The sequence below is a fragment of the Podarcis raffonei genome, chromosome 13, assembly GCF_027172205.1.
Source record: "Podarcis raffonei isolate rPodRaf1 chromosome 13, rPodRaf1.pri, whole genome shotgun sequence".
NCBI classification, from domain to species: Eukaryota; Metazoa; Chordata; class Lepidosauria; order Squamata; family Lacertidae; genus Podarcis; species Podarcis raffonei.
Genome location: NC_070614.1, coordinates 49,897,643 through 49,908,543, shown reverse-complemented (window position 1 = coordinate 49,908,543; position 10,901 = coordinate 49,897,643). Strand labels below are relative to the sequence as shown.

Genomic DNA, 10,901 nt, shown 5'->3' with positions numbered 1-10,901 from the left:
TAAAGAAACAAATCTCATACATATACACATGAACATAATTATTTACACATCTGTAAAGCAATATTCGAAAAGAGGGGAAAAAAAGAGAATAAAAGAAGAAAGAAAAGTTAAAAATAGAAATTTAGAAAATAGAAAAGTGTTCACCATAAACAACAATTTCAGATCTATACTTGCATACAATTTTATATTTCCATCTTGCAAAATATCAGTCTTAATTAAAATGTTTTAAAAGACTTCCACCTTTTACGCCACACGTCTTTTATACTTATTACATTAGGGGATTTTTTTAAAGTGGGGGTGCCGCGAAGCTGAGCTACGTGGCTGCGAGGGCGCCGTCGACCCTGCAAAGTTCTCTCTTGCGAAATGTTCGCATTCCTTGGGAAGTTGGGTTTCGTCCTTCCCGGGGCTATTTCTGTGCAACGCGAGGAAAGGCGACCCTGTCGATGCGCGGGGGGGGGGGCGGGGGAGGGAAAGGGAAAGGGGTCGGCCGCGTGGGCGGAACGTGTGAATGCGAAAGCGAAAGTGAAGGTGTGGAACTGAACTGCTTGCAGGAAGGGGCGATCGGCGAGGCTGTTTTTCTGCTGATTCTGTTCGGATTCTTTCCCTCCCTGCCTCAACAAGACTCCCCCAACAACGCCACGATGGCCAAATCCTGCACCATCCAAGTCAGCAAGGAGTCCCGTGAAAAGGTGCGGAGTTGGGGGGGGGAAACTGGGTATAAATCGGGGTGAAGTCTGGCAGGGGGTCAAATGGAAGGTGCTCTCTAAAAATAGGGTGCGGGGACTAAGGTTATTGCCGGGATCTGGTGGCTTCTGAGAAACGAGAGTGCCTCTGAGCATGTGCTGAGGGTTAGTTATAACTAAGCAGCCCGTTCCTCCCACCACCACCTCATTGCTCGTTTTCAGGCACGGGCCAACCGGGGGAACAGACCTTCAGTTCCTACAAATGCATTTATTTCTATGCCACCCTTTTCCCCCAGGAGCTCAAGGTGGGCTCTGTGGTTCTTCTCCCCCTCCTCGTTTAATCCCCCACAACAACCTTGTTGGGTAGGTAGGTTAGGCAGAGACTGGCGCAAGGCCACACCCAGTGGCTGAGCGGGGATTCGAACCCAGCTCTGACAGGTTCTCGTTTGACACTTAACCACTAGGCCACACTCCCTCTCTCTTATCCCAGATTTGGAGAGGCCCTCTGCTTAATGCTGGGCGGAAAGGCACTCTGCACATGCTTGGGGGCGTCTTCAGTTATATTCCCCACCTCAGGCCAAACAGCAGGCTCTGAAAGGGGGGAGACTAGGTCAGGAAGGTGTTTTCCCACCCCAGTATGGTCTGTGGGGACTTACGCCTAGGAAAGCAAGACTTAGGGCTGTATTCCCGTTGACATTGGTGGGGTTAGCTTTCAGATCAGCAGGCTGAAGACTGCAGGCTTATTGCCATTATTTTCAGCTTATGAGTCAGTTATAATTTATAGCTATGTTGTCAGAGACTTGATAGCTGAGTTGGTAGAGCATGAGATTTATAATCTCAGGGTTGTGGGTCCGAGACAAACATTGGACAAAAGATTCACTTCCAAATATACAATTGTATGCACCTCGTGGGACCTACAGGAATCCAGTAATAGATGATAGGAATCTATTTGTTGCAAGGGTGGGTGTAACTGTACTGGCATAATAATAATAATAATAATAATAATAATAATAATAATAATAATAAATTTGTTTATTATTTATACCCCACCCATCTGGCTGGGCTTCCCCAGGCACTCTGGGTGGCTTAAAAATATATATATATTAAAATACAGTGGTACCTCAGGTTACATACGCTTCAGGTTACAGACTCCGCTAACCCAGAAATAGTGCTTCAGGTTAAGAAATTTGCTTCAGGATGAGAACAGAAATCGGGCTCCAGCAGCACGGCAGCAGCAGGAGGCCCCTTTAGCTAAAGTGGTTCTTCAGGTTAAGACCAGACCTCTGGAACGAATTAAGTACTTAACCCAAGGTACCACTGTACAGTAATGCATCAAACATTAAAAGCTTCCCTGAATAGGGCTGCCTTCAGATGTCTTCTAAAAGCCTGGTGGTTGTTTTTCTCTTTGACATCTGGTGGGCGAGCGTTCCTGACCTTCGTATTTTATTTCAGCCTTCACCCCGCTACAGAAATCCCCTATTTATTCTTAGAGGGAGATGTCTGCACTTCTGCTAATTATTTACCTCAGGCATGGCTAAGGGTGGTTTTCTGCCTCAAGGGCCAAATTCCAAAATGCTCGGGGGCCGCATGCTGAAAATGGGTCTGGCCACACATAAAAAAGACCCTCTCACATAATAATAGTAATAGTAATTATTTTTATTTTTGTTTTGTTTTATTTATACCCTGCCTATCTGGCTAGGTTTCCATTCACAAAGGCAAACAGTCCCTTTGATGATCTGTGCAGGGGGAATCTAGTTTGGAAAATCTGCCACATCTGCTTTTAATTCTGCCCCCCCCCCTTTTTGTTGATACCCAAATCTTGGATTTTGGGGAACAGCAGAAAAGGGAACCCACTTGGTGGCGGATCAGAGAGGGTTAGCCACACCTGATTTACATAAATTGCTATTTTATTTGGGCTATGTATACACCATAGAATGAAATCATATTAATACACTCCGCTCCTGAAGAATCCTGGGAAATGAAGTTTGTTCAGGGTGCTGGGAATTATAGCTCAGTGGGTGGTGTTTTGAACTACAATTCCCAAGTTTCTCGGAGGTACAGTGTATGGTTTAAATGAATGTGTGTGTGTTTTTTTAAAGCCTGCACGAAAACACATTGAAGTCAATATTAAAACATATTTGGACACATCTGTATAGATGGGGTCTATGCACTGCTTTGTGGAATTTTTCTGGCAGGATTCCTAAAATATGGAATTTTTTATCCAGGGAAACATTGCTATTCCAGAGAACTTGTGTATTATATGCTGCTGTTCCGTAATGTTTGTGCTGAGCCCCAGAAGCGGTTGCATTTCACAATCTCTCTTTCTCTCCCTTAGATGGCTGTTTTCAGAGCGTCCCTTTTGCAAGAGGTAAGCCTCTTTTGCTTTATAATCCCGCCCCCCCAAATCTCTCCAAATACCCCTCTCCCAAAAGGTAATTTGTTTCTTTTAATCCCCCCGCCCCTGCTCATCTTGCAGGGCGAAGAATTTCTGTGCTCGTTTTTGCCCAGGAAAATACTGCAATTGGATCAGTTCCTCAAGGTAAGAGAACACCAGCAAGACCCCTCAGGGTGGCCAGATCCTTTTTCGGAGACGAATTTATATAACTCCCCCTTCTCTCTCCCTTTATCTTTTTTTTTAAAAAATAATTTTTATTGATTTTAACATATAAATTATAAAATGTACCACAAAACTTATCACTTATACAATCTTTTTGGACTTCCATCAGCACCTCTGATGATTCACCGTTTTAACCACTTCTTAACTTTTTATTGCCTTTACATCTCTTAACAAATCATCCTCCCCCTTCTCCATTTTTGCAATACTTCCAATAATACGCCTCACAAAACTTCTTGCAAACCTACAAAAGTCGTCTGATCTTCACAAATACTTTTCAAATAGTCCGTAAATTTACTCCAGTCTTCCGTGAATTTCTGGTCCCGCCGGTTTTGAATCCTTCCTGTTAGTTTATCTAATTCTGCATAGTCCATTAACTTCATCCTCCATTCTTCAATCGTCGGTAATTCTTCTTGCTTCCATTTTTGGGCCAGTAATATTCTTGTTGTTCTTATTGCATATAAAAAGAGCTTACATTCCTTTCTATTTATATCACTCCCAACAATGCCCAGTAAAAATGCTTCTGGTTTCTTTATAAATGTATATTCCAACATTTTTTTCATCTCATTATATATCATCTCCCAGAAGCATTTCACCTTTTTACATTCCCACCACATGTGATAAAATGTTCCCTCTTTTTCTTTACATTTCCAACATTTATTACTGACTTTATACATTTTCGCTAACTTCTCTCTCCCTTTATCTTGATCCCTGTCCCCTTATTTATTTTCCTGCTTACATTTGCACTTTGTTGTTGTTGTTTAGTCGTTTAGTCGTGTCCGACTCTTTCTGACCCCATGGACCAGAGCACGCCAAGCACTCCTGTCTTCCACTGCCTCCCACAGTTTGGTCAGGCTCATGTTTGTAGCTTCAAGAACACTGTCCCACCATCTCGTCCTCCGTCATCCCCTTCTCCTTGCGCCCTCCATCTTTCCCAACATCAGGGTCTTTTCCAGGGAGTCTTTTCTTCTCATGAGGTGGCCAAAGTATTGGAGCCTCAGCTTCAGGATCTGTCCTTCCAGTGAGCACTCAGGGCTGATTTCCTTCAGAATGGAGAGGTTTGATCTTCTTGTAGTCCATGGGACTCTCAAGAGTCTCCTCCAGAATTCAAAAGCATCCATTCTTTGGCGATCAGCCTTCCTTATGGTCCAGCTCTCACTTCCATACATCACTACTGGGAAAACCATGGCTTTAACTATACGACATTTGCACTTAAAAAGTTATATATATATATTTTTTAAATAATATTTTATTAAGTTTTACAAAAAAAAATACAAACGGAAAACAATACATATTAAAACACCAACAAATACCAACAATTAAAACACAACAAATAGAAAAAGAAAAAAGATATAGCAAACCAGAAAAAAGGAAAAAGATATTAAAACATTTAGCACAAAAAAAGAAAAGAAAAAAGAGAAGAACCTCTTTTCAGATTCTTATCATTCATTGCCTTATTTTCCTGACTTCCACCCGCCTCCCTTTCTTGTATTCCACTTTAAAATTGATCAGCAAATTCATTCTTATTAGTTTTATCCTTAAGTGATTTCCCTCACGTATTATACTTTCCCGATTTTCATCCAATGTCTATCCCTTCTTTCATACTCTTCTTTCCCTTATTTACTAGAACCCCTTCATTTCATTTCAATGTCATCAGCATTCAAAGATTTTACAGTGTTTTTGTAAGTAGGTTTTAAACTTCTTCCAATCCTCCTCCACCCGCTCTGCCATTCTTGCATCTGCCATTCTTCCAAGGTGGGTAGATCTTGTGTCTTCCAATGCTTTGCAATAAGTATTCTTGCTGCTGCTGTAGCGTACATGAAGAATTAAAAAGTTATATTTACACCCCACCCCATCCATGTTTTTTATCCTTTCCTCATTATAACCTCTCAACAATCCTCTGAGGTAGGCCACACTGAGAGTCCGTGTCTGGTCCGAGGTCGTCCAGTGAGCTTCATAGCTGAGTGAGGACTTGGAACCCAAACTCCCAGGTCCTGATGCGATATTTGAACCACACAGACTTTTTTCCTGTTTCCCTGTCTTTCTCTAAAACTAATTTCTTCCTTCCTATTCCCCTTGGAAGAACTACAAGTCCCAGAGTTCCTTGGGGAGAGGGATCAATTGTAAAACCCCTCTGCAAATTCTAGTTCTGGGTCTCCTAACGATTCTGGGGTGAAACGAAGACTCTGGGGTGAAACCAGAGGCTGTTTCAGATCTGTAGTGTAGATTAGGCCCCAGGGAGCAGTTACGGGGCGTTCCCAAGTCCTAGTCCGGTGCTCCAACCACTATACCACACTGCCTTTACATAGCTGCCCTGTAACCATAGTTCTCTTTTCAGGAAGGGGCGCTGAACGTTAAAGATTTGACCACCCTCCATGCCCCGCTGGACATCCCCATTCCAGACCCCCCTCCCAAAGATGATGAGGTGAGTTGTTTGAGGGGTCTTCTTCTCTAACCCCCCCCCCAAGAAAACCCAAGAGCCACCTGCAAGGATAAGGATCAGGGCCACATTTAGGTTTGATGAGGCCCTCAGCTACTGAAGGCAATGGAGCCCTTTATATGTCCAGCCGTCCTTTGTCAACAACAAATTGTCGCTGTTTTTGGGGTTGAATATATGCCATATGGTCATTTATGGACCGAATAGGTATCTAAAGCCTAATAGGAGCCTACACAACACAAAACACTGTTGCTGTATGTAGGTTTTATTTTATTTGGTTTTTTATCTTATATTTTGGAAATGTACATCCAGGGGTTTTTATCCCTTTAAATTTTTTTGGCGCCCACAAGAGAGTGGGGGCCTAAGCTATAGCTTGTTTAGCTTATATGTAAATCCGGCACTGATTAAGGATGTAATAGCATTTGCTGGTGTTTGTTTTTCTCATACAGATGGAGATAGAAAAGGAGAAGGACAAGGAAGGTGAGAGAGGGGTCCTCCGTGGGAAGGAAGGGAAATAAGATTTTGGGATGAGCGCAAATAATATTTCATTGCATTTTGGAGACTGACTTTCTTTTTTTAAAAAAATAATTTTTATTATTTTCCAACACAAATATACAATTATGCCAAATTTTCACAAATTTTCACAAATTTGATTCTTTTTAGACTTCCTTCGGCTTCTCTGACAATCATCCATAATTACTTCTCAGTTTACGCATTCCTCTGTTTATATTGCCATTAAACTTCCCTCCCACTCCTATTTGTTTTTAACAATATATCTCTGCTTTCACAGTGCTCACATATTCTTTTCAGATATTCAACAAATTTGTTGAATATTTGGAGACTGACTTTCACTTTCTGCCCCCTGTAGCTCCAAAATGTGGCTACCTGAAGGCCAACGAAGCAATCATTTCGCTTTTGGATCGTGTCAAACCCGAAGTCCGGGAGTTCAAAGAGAAATGCATACTGGTAAATATTTTGTCCCCCTTTTCCTTTTTTACAATGTGCACAACGCAGAAAGCGTGGTCCTAGCGACGGGCAGAAATTAAAACGTAAAAAGCGGAACTCTAAAATTATGTCGGTTCGGGAAAGCTTGTAAAAAGACGAATTTTTTTTAAAACCTGCGGTTACCTGTGGCTTAAGCAACGGAAAGCCCAGATCGTGAAAGGAAGGGAAAAGGTGAGGATAAAAATTGTCTTCACATAGAATATCAGCGTTATTTGGTTGCCACGGGTAGTTCAAGATTTGCAAGGCTTGTCTTGGGGAAGGTATGCGTAACAAAGGAAGGGCCAAATTGTATAAAAAGTGCCTGGAGGCTCTAGTCTGTTAAAAATCTTAAATTGCCGTATTTTTCGCTATATAGGACACACTTTTTCCCCTTCAAAAACGAAGGGGAAATGTGTGTGCGTCCCATGGAGCGAAGACGCCATAGCCCCGCGACCCTCTCCCGGCTGAAGAGGTGACGCGCGACTATGGCAGCAGCCTCTCCGCTGCTCCCCGACCTGCTCTTTGGGGCTGGTGGTGGGCTTCCCCCCGCCAGCCCCAAAGAGCAGGTCGAAAGGAACCTGAAGCCTGGAGAGCGAGAGGGGTTGGTGCGCACCGACCCCTCTCGCTCTCCAGGCTTCCAAGGTAGCCGCCTGAAGGCAACTGAACGCACCTTAAATGGCACCTTGTTTTAGAGGGGGAAAACAAGAGGGGGGAAATTCTCCCCCTCTCTGCGCAGCGCCTCCTGCCGCTTCGCTGAAGGGGTGCTGGGCAGAGAGGGGGAGAAATTTTTTTTCTTGTTCTTCCCCCCTCTAAAACAAGGTGCGTCCTATTGTCCGGTGCGTCCTATGGTGCGAAAAATACGGTATATGTGGTTTTTCTCAGAAGTGTATCTGGGCTAGCTGGCAAAAATGAGCCCTTCGATCAATGCTCCCTCAGCTTCCTTTCTCCTCGTTCCCCTCAGGTGACAACCTGGATTCAATACATGATTCCCAAAATCGAGGACGGCAACGATTTTGGCGTAGCGGTTCAGGTAAGAGGAAGCGAGGCGCTCGGAGAATCCGCCTGTCGCCGATCCACAGCCCGCCCCTTGCCAACCCAAAAGCACAACTCGTCTTGTTTCTTTCCTCTTGACAGGAGAAGGTTCTGGAACGGATCACAGCCCTGAAGACCAAGGCAGAGGCTTTCCAGACCACCATTGCCAAGTAAGAGGAAAGGATGAGAGGGTAACCACCGGGTATTCTGGGTAATTTGTCCTCAGGACCGTTCTGCGTATTAGCACTTTGTTCTGGAGCTCTTTTTGTTTCATTTCACTTTTAGTCTGTTCTGGGTGACGGTCTAGCAGTAGAGCAGGTAACACACATTCTGACCATCGGCATCATTCTTCATTCCAGGTATTTTTTAGAGCGTGGGGATGCCGTCGCAAAGGCTTCTAAGGATACCCATGTGGTGAGTAACAGAATAACACAAGTCCTTCCACTCTGACTTAGAGGGATCGGTTGAGGAGTGTCATCGAGTTAATAGAATTGTAGAGTTGGAAGGGACCCTGCGGATCATTTAGTTCAACCCCCTGCAATGAAGGAATATGCATCCGTCCCATATGGGGATTAAACCTGCAACCCTGGCATTAACAGCATCACACTCTAACCTGTTGGAATTTTTAAGGCAACCAAAACTCCTTTCCTTGGGTCCAAGTACCGGGCCCCTTTTTTTAGCAGATTAACATGCAGCTTCCAAGCATGTAGGAGTCCCAAGTCTTGCATGGAGTGTAGAAATCAATCGCAGGAAGTGTTTTGGTACAACAGCATAGCTGTCAACGTTCCCCTTTTCTTGCGAGGAATCCTATTCAGAATAAGGGAATTTCCCTTTAAAAAAAGGGAAACGTTGACAGCTATGTACAACAGGAGTCTTTACTGTCATTCTTAAGCGTCACGGTTACAAACTCTACATGCATTTATCAGATCCCTGATGGAGGTTCAGCTTCATCTTAACGCTCTGGGCCTGACCCGAAAAGCTGCCAAACCAATTTCTTTACATCTTCCCACTGTGATAGCAGAGTTGAGACTAAACATCTCTCTCTGTCCAGCCCGGAAGCAGCACATGTGTAAAAATCATTCTTCAGAGTGGCCTTGTACCTGTTGTAAACAACTTAGCTTCTCGCAGCTTCACATATTGTTGTTTCTGAGAATGAATGACTCACCCAGCATAACCAGCTGAGCTCTTCAGGCTGAGTGATTTAAGCCTTCCTTTAGGCTTTTTCGGCCTCGAAAGCGTTCAAGCTCAAGAACTCGATCTTGGCCAGGAGAAACTTTTTAACGTCCTTGAAATGGTGTCCCTGGTTGTGATCTGACTTACTCCCTTGCAGATGGATTACCGGTGTCTCGTTCATGAGCGGGATGAGGCCGTGTACAGGGAAATCCAGATGATGTTGCTCGATATCCGTGGGTTCTATGTGAGTATGCTAGGAGGGAGGTGATGGGTTAGTACAGCAGTCGAAAAAGAGAGGGAAATAGCAGAGCGCAACCGAGAAAAATCTCTTAGCGCTTACAAGTGTTTTGCCATCCGCTGCAGGCTGAGCTCTACCACATCTTGAGCAAAAACCTGGAGAAATTGACCAACCCCAAAGGTGAAGAGAAGCCATCCATGTACTGATTCTGGAATCTGTGACAACCACCTCTGCCAAGTTCTCCTATCTTTCTTTGGGTGTTTTGCTGTCATGGGGAAACCAGAGCAATATAGAGGTAGAAAGAAAAATATTTTTGGGGGGTGGGGGGGTGGAGAGAGAGTAAAAGTGGATTCACAAATGTCTGTGGCTGAGTATGAACAATGCCTTAATATTTGGCCTTTTCTTTCTTACAAAAGTTCTGTGAAATGGAACATAATAAGAGCTGGAGAAATCCAAGGTTTCACTAGCTATGGTTTTTTTTTTAATTGCTTGAATCTAGAACCACTGTGAACCCTCTCACTTTAGCACAGCCACCACCAAGCTGGTTTCCCTCCAGATCTTGTGAACTACAACTCCCATCACCCACTACAAACGTGCTGGCTGAGGCTGATGGGAGTTGTAGTCCAAAACGACTGGAGAGCACCAAGTTCTCGCTTTGTAATCAGATTAATTTAGCCTGCTGCAGCCTCTGTTAAGATCATCACACTCATCTAAGAAATCCATATAGCAGAGCCTTTAAACAATATTTTTCATTTTTGTGCTCTGAATTTCTGTGCCTGGTGGCTGTTTTCTGCCATTTGAAAGCTTGTGATACTTTGGAAATGACTACTTTGTCTCATAATAATAATAAAAAAAACATGCCTTGTTTAATTTTCTGTCTGCGTCTCTTTCTTTGGGACTTGGGAAATTAAAACCAGCTTCTTCGCAGTTTGATCCTGGAACTGAATCAGAGGCAAAACAGTAATTGAGTGGCCAATCCTTGATCTGATCTCCCAGTTTTATTTTATTCCCATTAAAGCAGCTACTGGGTGTTCCAGTTTTGATGGGATGTCTAAACCTTCCCCATAGGCTGTTGTTTTACCCCCAATCTGAATGCTCCCCCAGGTGCTAATATCCCTGCTTTTAATAACCCATGTTTCCTGGCCCAAGATCACCTAGTAAGGTTCTTGGCTACTTGGGGATTTGAACCCAGGAGTTCCTGACACCAGAACGCCACACTGGTTCCCTTTGCTGTTACACCTGAACATAATGGATCAGTAATAATAATAATAATAAAATTTTATTTATATCCCGCCCTCCCCAGCCGAAGCCGGGCTCAGAGCAGCTAACAACAGTAAAATGATACAACATTCTAAAATCAGTTCATTATAAAATCAGTTCAAATCAGATTAATGGCAACCATTGAGCTAGAGTTTTGTGAGGATTGCCAAAGGAGGGGGTCAGGCTGTGCCCTGGCCAAAGGCCAGGTGGAACAGCTCTGTCTTGTAGGCCCTGCGGAAAGATGTCAAGTCCCGCAGGGCCCTAGTCTCTTGTGACAGAGCGTTCCACTAGATCGGAGCCACAGCTGAAAATGCCGTGGTTGAGGCCAGCCTAACCTCGGTGTTACGTACTGAGTTGAATAGGATCCAAAAGGCACGAGTCTGATTGGTCCTAGAACAATAGGATTCAGAATGCAGCAGTCTGATTGGTCCTAGAACAATGCAGCAGTATGATTGGTTGGCAGGAACTACCCAATCATGC

At 43.8% G+C, this 10,901-nt stretch overlaps 1 protein-coding gene across 2 annotated transcripts; it reads left to right on the top strand.

Annotated features, from left to right (window-relative positions):
* Positions 1-485: 485 nt before the first annotated feature.
* Positions 486-10,031, top strand: PSME2 (proteasome activator subunit 2). 2 transcript variants are annotated; one of them, XM_053362847.1, is made up of 11 exons: positions 486-689; positions 3,019-3,051; positions 3,160-3,222; positions 5,636-5,722; positions 6,190-6,214; positions 6,603-6,700; positions 7,680-7,748; positions 7,853-7,920; positions 8,110-8,164; positions 9,081-9,167; positions 9,287-10,031. In XM_053362847.1, the coding sequence occupies exons 1-11, from the start codon at positions 642-644 to the stop codon at positions 9,365-9,367; spliced, it is 714 nt and encodes a 237-aa protein (XP_053218822.1). In that variant the 5' UTR covers positions 486-641; the 3' UTR covers positions 9,368-10,031. The 2 variants fall into 2 exon arrangements, with proteins under 2 accessions (XP_053218822.1, XP_053218821.1); XM_053362846.1 differs by having other exon boundaries at positions 6,184-6,214.
* Positions 10,032-10,901: the final 870 nt, after the last annotated feature.